The following is a 19,705-nucleotide window of genomic DNA, read 5'->3' as shown; positions in this document are numbered from 1 at the left end:
TGTAAAGAAAGAAGGAGAATACTCGTTGGTATGACAAAAGATAGTTAATCATCTTTATATTATAACATTAGTTTCATGGTCGGATGTTATACTGTTAGAGACAGCACTGCATAAATTGAATTGATGACAACCATATAAAACCTGGTGCATAAAAGTGTACAAAGTGAAGGTGGCGACGTGAACAGCGTGGACGGCGCACTGTGAATAAGGTGCACATAATTTACAGTGAGTGGCTCAAAGGCGCATGTGACAACGTGATATCACAGTAGGCAAAAGTTCTTTCAATTAAATGTAGAGCCACAAAGGAAGAGTGCGCCTGTTATTTAGGCTGTTAGGTCGACGGCGTTTCGATCCACATTAGTTTGGATCGTCATCAGGACTTGGTTGTCTGGATTGGGGCGTGCTGTAAGAAAAGGAAAGAGGTTCAGGGGTGGGGTTCTTTTGGTCACTTATGTCACCTCCTGCACACTGTCACTTATGTGAGCACCTGAAACGTTTTCTATGAAAAGTTAAAACTATAAATAAATTAGCATTGTGCAAATTCCCTACGCATTTAGCTCCTTAGCGTGAATTTACTAAACGCTTCTGCTTTTTTTCATATGGGACCTTGTTTGGCCACTGTTGAACCACTGTTTCTTTATAATATATGTTAACCCCAGGTTCTATTTATGGGGTACCCTTGTTCTTAGAACTATTTTCGAATCAAGACTGCAAGGATCAGACTTTACGATTCTATCATCTACAGAAATCAGCAGACAATATTACAGATGCACTGATCGATGCTATGGCCGTTTTTTTCCGTAACAAGATTGTCAAACAGGACACCCATGAGGCCGGGCACATGCTTGATGGGATTTTTTCCTCTAACCCTAACCTGAAAACCATTGAAATAATGCCTGTTCCATGGTCAGACCATAAAGCCATTTTATTTTCCGTTACTGTGAGTCAAGGGCTGTCAGTTTTCTCCAAGAATCAGAAGCCAGTCCCCTACCAAGACTGGGCCAAAATTAATGCCCCCACACTATAGGAAATACTTCTTAGGACTAAACCTGAACCAGCACCGGACAGTAATCTGGCTGTTGAGAGGGTATCTTCCTGGATAAAGACAGCGGTAAATATGGTAGCACCAACTAAAAGCTTTATTCCGAAAAGAAAAAAGCCATCAGAACCCTGGTTTACAGAAAAACTCAGGGCACAAAAACAAGGGTGCAGAAGGGCAGAAAGAAAATGGAGATTGAACTACGACCAAAACTTGAAAAGTGATTATGCCTGAACTCTGACAGATTATAAAAAATTGGTAATAGGGGAAAAACAAAACTACTTCACTAGAAAAATCAATGAGGCTAAGAATTCCAGAAGGGAGCTCTTTACGACAGTTAAAAAACTAGCAAATCTCCCCGTTGAGAATCAGTTGAACAGTAGCATCGAACTCTGCAATACACTAGGACAGTTTTTCGTGGTGAAAGTCCCTAAGGTGTACGAACTATTTAAGATCAACCATAACACCAAGACCTTACCTAACTATCCTAATCCGGATTGGGGCATACCAAACCCTAAAACTGGTTTCTACTTTACGCCCCTTTAGTAAAACAGACTAGGCCAGGTAATGAAAATCATTAGATCTGGATACCAAACTGACCCATGTTTGCCTAAAATAATGCATTTGTTCCCAGAGATACTCAGTGAACAGCTATACAGCGTGTTCACATAGATAATCCAGTCAGGACTCTTCCCAGATGCCTGGAAAACAGCATCAGTCATCCAACTTCTAAAAAATCGAATCTGGACCCTAAGGAACCCAGCAGCTATCGGCCAATTTCCAGAATCCCTTTCCCAGCTCAGGTGTTGGAGAAGCTGATTAACAAACAACTGACAGATTTCATAGCATCTAGAAATCTTATGGATCAATCACAGTATGGGTTTAGGGAACAGATCATGGCAGCTGAGGATTGTAGGGGTTCATGGACGCAGGAGGGAAGGCCGCCCTGATCCTATTAGATCTATCGGCGGCCTTTGACACCATGAACCATGAGATCCTCCTAACTCGTCTAGAAGAATTGGGGGTCCAGGATTCTGCTCTTACGCTGATGTCTTCTTTTCTAAGGGACAGAACTTTTTCAGTGCTTCTGGGAGAATTTGCATCCAATTCCTTTAGTTCACCGTGTGGAGTGCCTCAGGGCTCGGCCTCGAGCCCTACTCTTTTCAACATTTATGTTGCTCCCCTGGCCTCGATCATCAGGCAATGTGGGTTTTTGCTGGTCTCGTACACTGACACCCAAATAGTGGTGTCATTATCTTGCAACATAGACGAAACGGCAGACCGTTTCAGGGATTGCATGATGCAAGTGAATCAATGGATGCAGCTTAACTGTTTAAAGCTGTACGGCGATAAAACAGAGGTTATGCTTCTGGGCTCCAACGCGGATTTCTGGTCCCCCAAATGGTGGCCTGACAGTCTGGGCGACTGCCCAATCCCAGTATGCAAAGTCAAAAATCTGAGAGTCATATTCGAAGAGAAACTGACCTTTAACGCCCAAATCAATAATCTGTCCTCATCCATTTGGTATATATTAAAAATGATCAGAAGAATATATCCTTTTATTCCCCTCGATTCACGTAAAACAGTGGTCACGGCACTGGCCTTGTCTAGATTGGACTACGGCAACGCCTTATATGCAGGGATTCAAGCCCAATATCTAACTAAACTGCAAAGTCTCCAGAACGCAGCAGCAAGGCTATAGCTGGACATTCCCAGATCTGAATCGGTCTCCCACAGACTAAGGGCCCTTCATTGGTTCCCAGTAGACAAAAGGATAGAGTTTAAGTCTCTGTCTGGCATATAAGGCACTTCACGGCTCAGGACCACAGTTCTTGAGAACACACTTCAAATGGTACGTCCCAGCAAGAAGTCTAAGATCAACTCACGCAAAAAGTCTTCAAGTACCCAGGTTTAAGCAAGCTAGGTGGGGAGGAAGAAGCTTTCTGTGGAGGACAGTAAGGTATGGAACCTGCTACCCATCGCAATAAAAAGTAGCTTGTCGCTTCTGGCTTTCAGAAAGGCAGTCAAAACATGGCGGTATCCCTGTTAAGCAAGAATAGCACCTCTGCAATAACCTGAAGCGCATCAAACAGTAGCGCCAAGACGCCCTTAGGCTTTCGTACGCCTTACAAGCTTACTAATTAAATCAAATGGTCAGAATCCAACGCTGCCTGTTGTCACAGCGGACTGTGACGTTGTACGCTCCACGTTGCCTTCATTTGCTTCATGGCTTGAAAGTATCCATGGTTACTAGCTCGGAGGATTTAACGCACACAGTTCTTCACTGATGTGCACAGTTTTCGTCTATGTCAGTATGGTAAACATTTTAAGTACTTCACTGATGTGCATAGCTGTTTAAACTTAAACTTTTCTCTTATCATGCATATTTTGTTGATGTGCACAGCTTTATTTTGTTCAGTGCGCTAAGTGGCTAGTGCAATTCACTGATGCACACAGTTATGTATATATGTAATCATTTATTACATCGTTGACACACTCAGCTACTGTTTTCTTCGCTGATGTTCACAGCTGTTTTAAATAGTTGATGCATGGGGGGGGCGTGGCTTGATACCGTGGAGAATGTCCGCAGCCTGACCAAACTCCGGCCTTCCCGCTGATAATCCTGCCCTGTCCTGTGCCATCCACACCAAATAAAAGGCACAGCTGTGAACGCGATCCCATCACGACCCACCCCCCCGGAGAAATTTGGACCCTTAGAAGATGGTGGGAAGGCTCGGGGTCGTCCCTACTGACGAGCGCCCGAACCCCAATGGCGGCTCTATGGCATTGAGCGGAGTTCCTGTAGGCTCTGACATGCGACGGAGGTCAGACCAGGAAAGGTGCTGAGGTTGGCTACGAGGTCCCAATTATGAGGGATGAGTGAGTAGCGCCAAAGGAGGCGTGGACTGAGGAGTGAAGTGCTCGAACGGGAGGCGAGGCTACCTGGGGTCCCGGCTTCAGGGCCTGGGCCTGGGACGTGCTGCTGCGGTCTTCGCGACCAGGTGTAAGTATTGCGGGGCCCCATGCCATAACCGTGGACGGGTGCTGCGTCGGAAGTACGACCCGTTTGTGAGGATTGCTTGCCTTTGCTGTAGCTGGTCTGATTCAAAGGTTCGTGGAAGGAGGAACCTGGTGTTCCCTGCAGATCGCCGCCTGACCCGAAAATTAAGGCCCGGCTTGCGGCATTTCGCGAGCGGGGCTGAGGACACCTGCTGACAGAAAGGTGCTGATGGTGGTGATCTCGGGGCGCTAGTGCTGAGAAGGGGGCCCAGAGGCTCTCTAGGGCGTTCTGCTACCTGGAGGTGAGGTGAAGGCTGATGATGTATGGGAGAATGTTGCACAGTGGACCGTTTGTATCTGCCGCCTGTCACCCATGAGGGAGAGTCATCTGAGGGAGTGCTGCAGAAGCCAGGGCGAGCTGAGTGAGAATGCGGCGGTGCGTGGTTGGACCCTGAGACTGTGGAGGGGATCCGTGGAGGCCCAGCAGCAGATGAAATTGTGGGAGGACTGAGCGGCCATCGCTTGGATGGTGTGATGCACTTCTCCCAGATCTGGCAATAGGTGGTGGCAGCGTGAGTAGCCTTGAATTACTCAAAGTGGTCCCTGCAGACTTTGTATCCCCTCAGAGGCCAGTTGCAGGGGAACGCTGCCGATTCTCCTGGTGGGACTACAGTGGTGTAAAGGGTGTGACAACCTTACACTGGAACAACGGAGGTATGATATACTGCCCCTCGCCTGTGCCGGGGCTGGATTGAGGCTGCGGTAGCTGGAGACGTGTGGGAAATCTTCTGACCCCCATGAGACTGGGGTGATTGCATGGCCTGACCGGTGTGCGGTGAATCCTTACACAGGAACGTTGACATACGACTGAACCATACTGATGGACGCTGCTGCCCGTGGAGGACTCCAACCTAGGTAGCTTGTACCCGGAAGCAGGAATATGAGAGACTCAGCGCCAGAGGGTCAAAACACGTTGGGGGTCATTCCTACAGATGCCATACGATTATCAGTGTGGAAGTGCCCTGAGCCCTCAATTTGGAGATTGTCTGTTGGAGTGGAGCAGTCGGAAAAGGATGATGGGGCAGCACCCCAAGCAAGGCCCAGAGCCCACCCTACATGACGTCATGGCGGCCATAAATGGGGTTAGGGCCTCGGTGGACTCAGTCACTATGGAGGTCTCGTTAATTAGGGCAGACGTTTGAAAAATGGACGAAAAGGTTAGGGAGCACAAAATAGTCACTGGTGCCCTACAGTCAGATACGTCAGAACTCCAAACGCAAATGCTTGAAATGCAAAGGAAGCAGGAGAGGATGTTGCCACAACCCGACGACTACGAAGGTTGTGCCCGCCGTAATAACATTCACATTTTTGGTGTCCCGGAGAGGACGGAGGGGCCAGAGGCAGACCTGTATCTGGAAGATCTTATCACGAAGTATCACAAACATAAGACTTTGTCCAGCTATTTTTCTATTGAGAGGGCCTACAGGGTACCGGGGGTAGACCAAAACCGGGAGCGCCTTGAGACCCCTTATTGCTAGGGTGTTCAACTACTGGGACAGAGATGCTATTCTGCAGACTGCACGGTCCACTCCATCCCTGAAGATAGATAACTATGAGGTGGCTTTCTTTCTGGACTTTACGACCAAGGTTCAGGCTCAATGTCGCAGGTTTCAGGCGGTGAAGAAGGAACTACGAGATCGGGAGGTGAAATACGCCATGCTCTACCCAGCGAGGCTGAGGGTGGAGTCAGACGGCAAGTCGTGATTCTTTAACTCCCCAGAGGCCGTGTGGGAATGGATGGAGGACTGGAGCACGGTGGGAGGCCAGCGACAAGACAGAGCAGATAGGCATGGTCGGCATGGAGGACTCCGGCAAGTAATGGCTACCAACAGACCAGCAGAGGAAGATGGCCAACAGCAGAAGGAGGACTGAATGACCGGGGCGGCATGAAGGAAGTGCTCATGTCCAATTGAAAGCGCAAGTAGGGGGAGTAGGGGGAATGGGGGAGGGTTGGACATATCTATTGTGAAGGGACCTCCTATTACGAGGGGACGTATTGCATCACATTAGACTGATGGAGCTCAATTGTTGTGATCTGAATGGGAGTAGGAATTATTTGTAAGCGGATGGCTATATTCCGAGGTTATTGTGATAGGTACATGCGGGGAGAGGGGCTGGATCACCCAGTGCGTTTTCAGCTTTCCAGGGGGGCGGGAGGGAGAGGCACTCTGCCAAGTTGGGGTGTGGGTAGTTTTGAATCCACGGGCAGGGGGGCAGGGAGGGGGTGGGGGGCTGGGGTTGGGGGGGAGAGGGTTGCAGTTAAAATGTTTGTATGTGCAGTTGGGTCGCTTACTATTGGACAGGATGACCTCTGACCTGACCTCACTGATCTGCTTAATTGTTGCGTCTTTTGTGATTTGGGATGGGGGAGGATAGAGATAGGACGCTTTCTGTGCTGACGTGGAATGTCAATGGGATGGGGGACAAGATTAAGGGTGGGGATAGTACAACAGTATTTGAAACAACACTCTCCTGATGTGGTACTGCTACAGCAAACACACTTGGTGGGTCAGAAGACGAAGGCCCTCACGAGGTGGGGATACAAACTCTTGGTTCATGCAGATTATACTTCCAGTTCGAGGGAACAGCAATCCTGGTAAAGAGGTCAGTGCCCCTTGTGGTTCATAAAGTATGGGCGGATTCAAAAGGGAGGTTTGCAGGTGTGGAGGCCCAATGGGATGGTAGAGACCTCAATATACTTTCTGCCGCCTGCTCTGGGTAAACAGGCTCTGGAGGACCTAGGTGGGACGCTGACAGGACTAAAGGAGGGCACACTGATAATGGGAGGCGACTACAATATGACGCTAGATGACACAATTGACCGCCAGCCACCGAGATCGAAGGCAAAATCTAATACCCTAATGGCAGACTTTACGGTGGCAATGGGACTGGTAGATCTGGGTTGGGCGCTTCAACCCACGGCCAAACTGTTTACTTTTTTCTCTAACATGCACCACAGCTTATCACGAATAGGCTATTTCCTCACACATTTGTCTGTGTTAGAGAACTATGTTAATTCCTGGGTTCTACCGAGGGGCATATCGTCCCACTCCCCGGTCTGGGTAGAGTACACACACTGGGAAAGGCAGGTACGCACCACTATCATTCTTAACCCATGGTTGCTACACATACCAGACATCAGAGAAGAACTCCGCACACAAACAGAATTATTTTGCCGAGAATGTGGGCTCGGTTACGTCTGCTCAGACAATATGGGAAGCATACAAGGTGGTTTTGAAGGGACAGGCCCTATCTTTGAAGATGGGATACATTGCCAAAAAAGTGAACTTTTGATGCAGGCGGAAACAGACCTTCTCGACCTTGAGCGGGAGAATGCACAGAATCCCTCGCCTGACACTGCTCATAGATTTCAGTTAAAGCAGAAGGAATTTCGGATAAAGACCAGAGAACACATGCTGGCTAAGATCCAAGCCGATTTATTGATGGAATATATTATTTCTCCAGCTCAATATGGGTTCGTCCCACACAGGTCCATTTTGCTCAATTTACAGACCCTGTTCACAGTAGGACAGACCCCAATATCCCGGCCGCTGTGGTGCTTCTGGACGCCGAAAAGGCCTTTGATTCCCTAGAATGGACCTTTTTTTTTTTCGGTGATGCACCATATTGGAATGTTGGAGTGTTTTGGCTCTACTGCCCTTCTGTACACGGAACCCTCAGCTAGACTGCGCCTCAATGGTACAATATCCCAACCTTTTCGCCTGACTTGCGGTACACGTCAAGGTTGTCCCCTGTCCCCATTACTTTTCATTTTAGCGCTGGACCCCTTGGTGAGGCATTTTCAGGAGAAGCATTTACCTTTCGGCCTGCAGTTTCAAACAGGCCCTCTACTGGTGTCACTGTATGCTGATGATACCATTGTATACGTGCGATACCCACAACTTAACCTAGAGCCTATTATCAAGGAAATTCTTCGATTTGGCCGGTTCTCCGGGCTAAGTATTAACTGGCATAAATCTGTGATTTTTCCGTTAACAAGCAGCGCAGCTCCTTGGGAATGCGAGTATCCGTTGGAATTGTGCCATGACGCGGTCAAATATCTTGGCCTTTACATACATTTGGATACGGCTACCATCATCAGGTTAAACTATGGCCGTGCGATTAACTCTTTGGAATCACAAATTGAGAGGTGGCTGCGCCTGCCTTTGTCGATGGAGGGTAGAGTTGCCATTGTCAAAATGGTAGTCCTCTCGAGATTTTTATATCTTTTTAACAATATTCCCATTCCCCTCACTCAGTCATTCTTTTTGCAGCTGCCGCAACTCCTTTTGAGACTGGTATGGGGGGCAAGAGACCAGGGGTGAACTGGCAGACTCTGACTCTCCCGTATGAGAGGGGCGGGTTTGGGGTCCCGGATATGCATTTACATACAGTGCTGCTATTCATATGCATGGTACCACCCAGACGCCCCTATCCCTTACTTGAAACCGGAGGCAGATCTGGTACTTCCGCAGACACTGTCCACAGTTTTACCTAAAGGGATCCAGAAGGACCCGCGAGACATTTAGGCGGTATCCACCACTAGCTGGGCATGGGAGAAGCTACGGTGACTATTGGGGTTGGACCTATTATAGTCCCCGGCATTACCACTCCCGAACCCCCCATTGCTCCCCATCATTAATACAACGTACATTGGCGAAATTCCAAATTCATATGCTAGTCGACCTCTTTCCCGAAAACCATGTATTCTCGGTGACGGAGGAGGCTCGGTTCCAAGACTGCTCCTTCATGGATGTCTTTGTGTTGAGACATATTCATTCCATGTTACGGGCCGCCTTTCCCACATATCCTGTTGCCCCCGAACCTGCCACTCCACTGATGCTAATTATTGAAAGTTCAATTGGCACGCATTTGATTTCCAAAATATATAAACGATGTGTCATGGATCGCCCCTTCACTGATGATAGAATTCGCACGGCATGGGAGCAGGATTTGGGCGTTCCTATTTCTGATGACCAATGGGAACGATGCTGCAGGGTCACGAGGGAGGTGTCCCTGAACAGTAGGCATAAATTGTTACATTTTAAATTTCTCTGCAGAATGTACAACACCCTGGCCTGGTCCCATAGGATAGACCCTTCCAGACCACACCAGTGCTGGAAATGTTCTGCTCCACAAGCAGATTTTGCGCACCTAACTTGGACCTGCCCAGACTTACAACACTGTTGGGTGCAAGTACATGCCACACTTGGAGACATGCTTTCGTTGGCCCTGGTCCTCACCCCGGAAATCGCACTGTTGGGTTATTTGGTCAATTTGCCAAGAAATTTAGAAGATTCGAAGCACTTGGGTTCCTGTTGGCCAAGCGAGACGTAGCACTAATGTGGGGCACGAAAAAAGCACCTACAGTACAAGCGTGGCTTTGCAGTCTAGCGTATTGTAATGTGAATTGCGAGGAGTATGCGTCCCTTATGCCTAGTTCCTCACGACCTACAGACATCTGGGTCCGTATAGAGCGTATATTGCAGAGAAACGCAGAGAATCTGATACGCAGGTGGACAATGCATTGTTCCTGAGGGGGTAGGTTAGGAGTGGATATCAAGAATTAACTATTCATGCCATGGTTTCACTATGTGTCTGTGCCTGAACGCCAATGCAGGTCGAGGAGGGGACTTGGGTGGATGGAAAAGTCTGCGGGGTGTTCTTGGGGTATGGGGGCTGGAATGTGACAGACTTTGCGACATGCATGCAAGCTATTTGTTAATTTGAGATGACCTGCAGTCCAGTTTATTTCTCCTGTTGCCATGGGTTAAGACATGTAACCTACATCACATCATAATTGTATAAGAAAACGCCTAAACAATGTATGCAAATCCGTCTTGACCCTGTGCCTCATGGGAACAGTCCAGCCCGAACTGCCAAGCCATGTGTTTCCTAGACCGGAATCAAGCATCCTAGGACCGGTTTCTGGCTATCAGCCGTCTTCAGCCAGGATAGCTTGACTCCAGTGGTGTGGAGAGCATGGGACTCACGTCTGAGCATACCCATCCCACTCGGGGTAACAAATGCAAAAACAACAGTTGATGAACAGAATGCAGAACCATGTCATACATTCACCCCAGTACAGAGATCTGGGCCTAAATCCATAGTTTTTTTGCACTCCACACCACCACAGTTCAGACATGGCCATATGCAAATCAGCCTTGACCCTGTGCCTCATGGGAACAGTTCAACCCGAACTGCCAAGCCATGTCTTTCCGGGACCGAAATCAAGTATCCTAGGACCGGTTTCTGGCTATCAGCCATCTTCAGCCAGAATAGCTTGACTCCAGTGGCGTGGAGAGCATGGGACTCACGTCTGAGCATACCCATCCCACTCGGGGTGACAAATGCAAAAACAACAGTTGATGGACAGAATGCAGAACAATGTCATACATTCACCCCAGTACAGAGATCTGGGCCTAAATCCATCGTTTTTTTGCACTCCACGCCACCCCAGTTCAGACATGGCCATATGCAAATCAGACTTGACCATGTGCCTCATGGGAACAGTCCAGCCCGAACTGCCAAGCCATGTGTCTCCTGGACCGGAATCAAGCATCCTAGGACCGGTTTCTGGCTATCAGCCGTCTTCAGCCAGGATAGCTTGACCCCAGTGGTGTGGAGAGCATGGGACTCACGTCTGAACATCTTGTGTGTTTTGTGTTTCCAAATGGTAGCACAATCAAAATGCTGCAGTAAGACTCCTCTTTGAACTTTAAATCATATGTCGCCAACTCCTGAGTCTTTTCATTGCTCCTGGTATGAAAGAAATGTATTTCCAAGGCCATATGCCTGGTGCATGGAATATTCTACAAAACAGTCCACTTTTATCTTGCTGACCAATTCAGAGATTATCGCATTTCACAAACAAAAAGCATTTAGGATGCAAGCAGCCAAGCAGTGCCTACTGATTTTTCTCAGCAAATTCACAAACCACCTTCTTTTGTAAAAGTTCATAAACATTGACTTTTCACAATGGTACTGAATTGTTCATGTGTCCTATTCTACAGCTTGCTTCTGATACAGAGTGGAGGAAGTTCGCATTGAAAAATAAAAATGACAGAACAAGCAATAGCTAAAAGGCAACCATGGAACTGATTTCCTGTTGTGCAGTATTTTTATCCTAAATGATACTCTACCTAAGGGACCTCCCTCAAAGAAGGAATCTATGGCCATAATAAGACTGTTAATGCAAAATCTGTAGCAATTTTCTTTATCCCTGCTCTAGAATATTTTCACTGTAGGGATGTAAAACACATCCTGTGTATTAACTCTGGAACTCTTAGTCCAAATGCTTCCATTAGTTCAACTTCATTCCCACAGTTCTAACACAGAAATGTCCTTTCTGAAAGGATGAAGAAAGACTAATGCTGTAAGTTGTGAGCGACAGGTAGCTCTCTAAGCACCCATAAGTATCTCTCCTGTGCACAGCCCAGCCTAATAAATTAGAAGCTTTTGTTTGGTTGAATTAATATAAGTATACCAAAACTGAAATGTGTGCATTTGCTGAACTCACGAGCTGATGTTTGGGGAGACTTATTACTAATATTGACTAGGTGCCAGGAGCATTCTAACTATGGCCAATGTATTGCCAATGTAGACGTATTCCACGTTGAAAAACATTTTTACATTACTGCTGGGAACCATTCCTGATGCAGTGAGGTGAACAGTACTTGCATGTAGCCTTGCATAAGGTGGGCATAACACGCAATCTTGTCTGATGTGGTCAGTATTAAAACTCTGATAATATTGGTAGCTCTGTATGATTTTCTTTTAACACAAGTATCTCTTATTAAACAAAAGGTTGGAGACCCCAGCCTAATCTTCTGAACTAAACAGCATTAGCAAAGTTATGTCACTATCCTTTCTTTCCCACATTTCTAATGGGATTAAGCTTACAAAGGATTTTCCATTCAAGGAATTTAATCAAGATTTTTAAAATAATCTGCTTGTTTTCAATTTCACCCGTGAGCGCTCTTATCACTCTGCAAAAAAGGAAGCAGCTCAAATATGTCAAAATTTCACCCTAGAACTCCATAAGTCATAACTACACCTTAGAGCTCCACAAAATAAATACAGAACAATGACATTAAGCCTCTGACATATTTATCAGAGCCTACCTTTGGATCAAGCCCAAGTCCAGCTCTGGTCAAGATGATAGCAAGCGCGATATTTCTCAAGGATGAAGACCACTTATGTTTGATCTGGACTTGATCACTGACACCAGGAATATTACGAATAAGAAAGCCAGCAAGTAACATGCCTAGGAATAAAAAACAACAGGGAATGGTCTCCAGGAAACATTTGGAAACAGAAATAGATCAGAAAAACAGTACATTTACTCAGGCCACACAAGGGAAATAATAATGTGGAAACGCTTATATGGAAGAAATGATCGATACACAGACAAATAGGCAACCTATTACAGGAACTGTATCATAGTAGTTTGTACACAATTACAGACGCTTGAATCATAATACAGGGGAAACTTGGAATTTGAGGCAGAGCGTGTTCCTTTAAATGTCACCTCTTCTGAGCTTTTCCTGCCCCTGATGTCATACAGGTGGGGCGTGGTATGTGCCACAAGGTGTTGATGGAGGTATCCCTTTTAAACATACTTGGCAGCTGAATGAATGCATTGACTAGATCCTTCTGAGCCAAGCAACCTTAAGATATTTACAAAAAAGCAGGAGATGTGGGGCACTTTGTGTTGAGGGAGTTTTGCATTAACGTGGCTGGGCCTTAAATTTGGATCAGAAGAACGTTAGGTAACTGAAGAGTAGAAGACTTTGATTCTGATTTAAAGTTTGGCAATCTGTCTGTCAAACTGCTAGTGCGGCAAAGGAGCCACTTCTGACACACTAACCGTGGATGAACCTCCAAAATTTAAATTCTGTTCCTTGAAGGGAGGAAAAACTCCTGGGGACATGCAGAGAGCCCTTTCATAAGAAAAATGCACACATCAGCAGGTCCACCAGGCATCCATAGCATGGTGCAACAGCATTCACAAATGTGCTTACTGAAAGTGAACCCCTTAAACCAAGGGTACATTTTCAGTTTAATAATGTCCTTGATACACTGGGCGTTTTAGGTCTTGCTGAGTCAGAGCGCATGCGCTGCCCTGCACGGAGAGACATTTAGTAGCAGCTTTTAGAAGTGCTACCAAAGCGGCCACCAGCTTACGCTCATGAGCACAAGCACGCGCGCTGCTGCACGTGCATCCCTTGCGTGCTTTAGCGCGTCATCGCGATCACTTTCGCTTTCACAGCAATCGTGATTGCGATTACTTTCTCTTTCACGGCCGCGCAGCGTTACTATTACTGCCGGGAGGCCAAAGCTATCAGTTGCAATGCGCATCCAGGGCCTGTCCTGCCCAACGAATATTGCCTTGTTGCATTGCTGATCCCTGGTTCCCCCGCGTCACTCCTTCCCTCCCATTTCTGTCTCACTACTAGCGGTGAGAAGGGAGTCCTCTCTACTTCGCGGTGCCGTTTCAGCCTCCCGTCTCACTGTGGCACAGTTGCTGTGCACTCTCCAGTCTTAGCCACGCTCCTTATTCCAGTACGGGTCTATCATTCAGTAACCTCAACCTTGGCTCTGCATGCTCCAACACTTGGGATGCAGGGGCTCGTCGTCTTCAGGCACCGAGGGCTCAAGTAACATCAGCTCTGTGATGTGTCGCTCCTCCTCGCAACGCTCCTTCATTTTCACTGAACAAAGCTCACCCTGTCACAGCTCCTCCATTTGCGCCCCTCCTCGCGGCGTTTTTTCTCTTTCCTGAAATACAGATCCCTAGGTTCCAGGTCATCCAGTTGTGCACCTCCTCGCAGCACTCCTTTTCACTTTTTACCCTCTCTCTATAAACACGGAGTTAAAGCACACGCCACAATCCATCTCTGTGGCCACACTTTCTTCTCCAACACGCTGCTACTCGCTAGCCGTCACACTCCTTTTCATGGAAACACACACATTCACGCAGCTTGCCTACCTTCTCAGCCAGAGCAGAAAAAATGCATAACACATACTATCTTTCTCCGCATACCAATTCAACATAAACACCCGCTTCTCCGTACCCAACACACCACGGTGGACACACACTAAAAATTACAAACACAATATAACAATACGATTCCTTTCTACAAATACACTAACGTGCACAAATAGCTTCTACTTCTAAAAAAAACAAGCACTGGCATAGCCAATAGGTCTCGCCTTTGGGGCCTTATAAGTGTTCAGCCATGCAACCCTTGATGTTGTAGCACAAGTATATTGTGCTGCATTACTAAACACTTATAAGGTCCCAAAGGTGAGACCTATTGGCAATGTCAATGCTTGTTTCTCTTTACGTAAGGGATGTTACGAGGGTTTTCTTTGGAAGACCACCATAGTTCTCGCAGCAGCCTTGCACAGATATGATGCCATTAGACATGGCTATTTTTGAGTGGGTGTCAGGGCCAACACCAATTCCGGCAGTGGCACAGCCAAACAGGCCTTCTACCGTTTTGGTCTCTGCTATTTCTAATAAATAGTCTGTTTATATTTAGAGCATTTGTTTATTTCTAAATGCGAAATAAGCCTGTTTGACTTCAAGCACGGAGCTAAAATAGTCGCTACTGGTAATACATGGGCATAAATGCGTCTATACATGTACATTATCAATGCATATTTTTCAGCAATTACTAAATAATTCAGTAACACAAATGACTAAATCAGAAATTTTTAGAAAAAGACATTTCCTGTATTGTAATAAACATTCTGACAAATAAATGCATTAGAAAAAAAATTGCGTCTGATTTCCGTGTGTTGTCCATGGGTATACATATATAGCTCCCTAAAATTGCTGTTGTCCATCAGCATGTCAACAACTAGCATGCACGTTGCCCCTAGGTCCATGCTTTTAAAGTCAAAAGGGGTGTGTTGTGCTCTGGGGAAATACAACTGCTCCCTGTAAGACTAGCGTTTGCATCCTATTATATATGACTACTCATTTCTTCCTCTAGTTGATGAGTGATGTGAGCCATTGGGCCCATCTCTACTCTTCTTGCAGGGAGCTAGATATAAATTAAATAAAAAGAGGTGACACAGCTTTTCATCATGTTGAGAGTAGTAAAATGAGTACCACTGAACTAGGTAATAATAACAACTGCTATTTAAAGGCCTGGAGGCAATTAAGTTTGCAGCCTTCACTACATAAATGGGCATGAATGCTATTGGTATTAATTATTACTATTATTAAAAAGTGTCCTCACCAAGAAGAGGAGGGAGGGATGGCAGTGTTGGCAATTTAATGAGACCAACCAATTTCCCACCGATAACTGCACACAGCAATAGAAACAGCACACCAAACAGGTTCCCACCGGGAAGACATTCGGCGCCAGTGATGGACCAGACGATTCCCCACACCAGCACCACCATGACCACTGAAATAAGACAAAGAAAGAAAAACACATCTAAGCAAGATATGTGAAGAAATGGTTCTTATTGTTTAGAATGTATATGTATTACAAAATAAAACATATTTCATAATGACCAACTAACAGCTTATTCATTGCCCAAATCCGTTTCAATTGGCACTGTTCTCCCGTAGCTTATTACTTACCTTTACCTTCCCCCAGAGACATTTTAAGGCATGAGCAAAGTGGGCTCTGGCCTAAGGCCCCAGCCTTTCAGTAGGGCCCACTGATATAACCAGCTTTGTTCTGCAGAGATTCCTGCCCGGAATTTTAAACAAATTGTTTTAAATTCCGTTTTCCTTTATTTATTTTTAATGTGGGTGATGTGAGAGTCTATTACAGACATTTTGCAGAGAAATGTTGTGTTTATGTTTCACTAATAAAAGAGAGGGACCCACTAGCCAAAGGGGTAGGGTACCAGACGACAATATGTCAGAAACGTTTCCCCTTTGGGTAAATTTGTCACACAACAACAGTTATTGCCCACACACTTCCTTACATGAATATAACTTTTGGACAGCAAACAGAAACATATAAAGAGTATATAGGTGATCACCTATACTCTTTATATGTTTCTGTTTGCTGTCCAAAAGTTATATTCATGTACGGAAGTGTGTGGGCAATAACTGTTGTTGTGTGACAAATTTACCCAAAGGGGAAACGTTTCTGACATAGTGTTTATGTTTCACCCAACATCCGTAAAAAAAAAGTTTATTTTTGATCAAGAAAGAACCTGACATATGAGAAGTGAAAGGGCGTCAGAGAGATTTTTTGCAGTAATATCAGTGAGCTGATGCGGTGTTACAGCATTGAAAACACACATCACTAGCGCTGAATATTAGCTGTAAACACATTTAAAATGTCAGCAAGTGCGCCCGTGTACTACTGCCAGTGTCCTGGCCAATGGGGGCGTGAAAGAGCTGAAACTGAATCATCTATTCAAAGCTGTTCTGAACCTCGGCCCCCAAAATTCACTTGCCCAGGGGCCCTAAAATGTCCCTGCCTTCCCCCATTTTGCAGGTAAATGCCTTTGATGGTGCCACAGCGTAAAGATACAAAATTAAGACCTGCCTAATGATTTACTGCTGCATACTTAAACAAATGACTATACTCTGGAAATGTCATTTTTGAAGGCCACTTGTATTAGTATCCCACCGCCCATTCCATGCAGTTGTGTATAATAACTCTCCAAGAGGGTCTCTGTTAGCGTGCACAAATGTGTACATCTGCACACCATTTGGATGGCAACGTGTCCTCCTGGCCGTCCTGTCACTGCTTCCACTTTCTTGTGAACGTGTGAATGGAGGAGACAGAAGGGGGCACCCATGACGCGCCACCAGCATGCTGCCCGACCAAAGAGCAAGATTTTGGATCTCATTACAGGAGGTTGGTGATGTCAAATAGGCAGGAGAAAGGGATGAAAATAAGGATGGGGTCAAACTGGGAGGGTATTGGCTATAGAGGGAGACACTGGCATGTTCAACTTTATCAACTGAAGACAATCACTGGGAGACTGGCATGCAGGCTAAATGTATAGTTTGATGGCGGCAGCTTTCTGTTCACCAACATGCTTCCATGGCAGAAAGTATTTTGGGGGTTGGGGGAGCTTTAGTGAAAAACAATGTAGCAAATTGACTGCAGGTCAGCCGTGACGAGGACTTATCACCACTTTTGTTTTTTCTTAAAAACAGACTGTTATGTTAAATGTGGTGTATGCATCTGGCAAACTGGGATCCTTGCAACAGGCTCCACTTCTAGAAGCCAGGATGTTGGACTGGTAGAAGCTGGGCTTGTAGCGGTTGGATGAGGCGCACCAGCAGGCCAGGGGTCGTTCTTATGGACTTATTAAAAGACATACATAATTTCATAGTGGGTCCTATCTTTACAAAACGGACATCCACAGATAGCAACTTTTCTTGAAATAAACAAAACAAATGTCCCCTAACTGCAGTAAGTTTTTTTCCCAGTGCATGGATGACATTTCAAGACCTTTTCTCTTCAGGGCCATGGTTATGTGGAGGTCATGGAAAGGAAAGATGCTGACGAGAACGGAAATCCTAATAAAGGTAGCCCCACTGCATCCATTTATACTGGTGTCGGGTCAACGCAAATGCACATTTCAGCGTCAAATACGTTTTCCGTCTTTTATGCTTTCTTTAATAATAGAGTGTTTTAACAGGGAACTAGCTAAAAGGTATTCCTTTTAATTGAGTTATTAACTTTTAGGTTAATACCATAAATACCGTTCTTTTCTTGTCCGCACAGCCTGATTCCGACTGTCATCATTGAGTGGTTGATAAAATGGATATCAATTAGTCAAGTTACAGTGACAAGACCTGTCACTGCAACAAAACAGCAACCTGTGGTTTCAGGTTCTATTTTGAACTACAAGCTATTATAAGTATACCCAGCAGAAACTGGTACCTTGCAAAGGACACCGTTTTTATATTTTACACTTACTTGGCTCTAGCATTCAATTTAAATGTGTACATGCTTATGGCGGCCAGGTACCATGTATGTACTCATAATTTAAAGTAAGTGATTTGAGTCAGCAGAAAACTGTCTACGAGTATTTTGTATTCAACTGATCATAAATTTAGCAACCCTTCTAAACTTGCATCAACATTTTGGTAATGTGTGTATTGGCATTTTTTAAGCCTTAGCCTGATTTTTTACATCTATATTTCGGTGATAGTTTTAGTAAGAATAATTGATAACATTTATGTAGTGCACCACGTAAACCTATCACTTGCAAGTTGCAAAGCTAAAGTATTTGGCAGAACAGGATGGATTTCAAATTTGCCCTAAACCGGTCTACAGAAGGTTCAAGTTTGTGGTCTATTAGTAAGGTAATCCATAACCAAATACTAGGTTGAAAAGACTTCGCCCTCCAAAGTGGCAAACATAAAGAACATGGGGAAAAACACCTTCAATAGTTTCGGGGGTGAATTGTTAATGCCAAAGCTCCTTTGTCTACTGTAATGGAAGTATCCTCACCCTCAGACAATCCTCTCCCCCTCCCTGACAACTACCTTTCTATTTTTTTTCTCTAATGGGTATTGGTCAATCTAATTCCTGGTTTCCTCTGAAATTTCTTGTGAGAGGATGTCAACTTCGTGTTCCTCCTGATAAAATATACCACATTGTTTTAGAAAAGAAAACAATCCAAAAAGATGTAAATACATTTCAATGTTTTTGTTCCAATATTTTAACCTGTTTTTTCTAGCTATTTTTGTATTGTTATTGAATGATCAGAAGAAATACTAATTGACCAAAATTCTACTTGGCTCACTGACTGCAAATTACCATTGGTCACTGTTCGGGCCAGAATCCCTTGCGGCGGACATGCAAATATTTCCCTTAATTTTCTACAACGCTTCTCCTCTTTTGGTAGTTCTGGCAGTGGCTGTGAACAGTTTTTCAACAGAGCGCTTTCTTCTGTAGGCCCATGTCCATCAACTGCTTTGACGTTGAAGGCATCTGCGTCCTGGAAAATACAAATGATGCATTATTTATTTTGCAGGAAAGAAAATTTAAGTTTTCCCATTTAATGCTAGCCTTATCCATCCGATACATTTTTATTATTCAAGAAGCTAAGTGGGGACTGGAATTATATTCTTCAAATGCAAGGAGAGATCAGGTGACTTACACAAAAACTCAAATCAAATCCCATCCACTGAAACACAAAGGACTGGCATGTGGTAAAAATACCTTCTGCACCAGTACATCCAGGATCTAACTCTTAAATTAATGAAGAGTTTCTGTCATTTGTGAAACAACGTTATGGAGGGATCGCTTCAATTAATTCACTAGTTATTTCTACAGATAGCACTTCACTTCATTGTCCCAAACTCAATGCGCCATAAAGCATCAGGGTGCACCTCACAAGGCCGGCATGCACCTGGGGTTTCTTGAGTTATTCAGCAGTGATGTGGCCTGCCAGATAGGACTGGACTGTCTCTTTAGAGGCAGGCTGCAAACTGACTTGCAAACTGTAGTTCAGTTTGTGTAATGGAACTGACTAGGAAAAAACTATTTTTAGGTTTTTTCAAGACTGATTTGCATATGGCTGGGTCCAAAATAGGGTGGCTTAGTCAGCAAAAGAACAACGGATTTTACTCAGATCTCTTGACTGGGGGTAAATGTTTGA

General features: G+C 45.2%; 1 protein-coding gene across 2 annotated transcripts in view; it reads right to left on the bottom strand.

The window, feature by feature from the left end:
* SLC9B2 (solute carrier family 9 member B2) overlaps nt 1-19,705 on the bottom strand; it is a 368,958-nt gene that overhangs the window by 193,287 nt on the left and 155,966 nt on the right. For both annotated transcript variants that reach the window (XM_086961576.1, XM_086961577.1), the window contains exons 3-5: nt 18,862-19,042; nt 15,352-15,522; nt 12,223-12,365 (exon numbers count right to left, since the gene is read on the bottom strand). In XM_086961576.1, coding sequence (XP_086817702.1) covers nt 12,223-12,365; nt 15,352-15,522; nt 18,862-19,042 — 495 coding nt within the window. The remainder of the gene's footprint in view (nt 1-12,222; nt 12,366-15,351; nt 15,523-18,861; nt 19,043-19,705) is intronic.

Source organism: Lissotriton vulgaris, chromosome 3_1, assembly GCF_964263255.1.
Source record: "Lissotriton vulgaris chromosome 3_1, aLisVul1.2, whole genome shotgun sequence".
Lineage (NCBI taxonomy): Eukaryota > Metazoa > Chordata > Amphibia > Caudata > Salamandridae > Lissotriton > Lissotriton vulgaris.
This window is presented reverse-complemented; position numbering and strand designations above follow the sequence as displayed.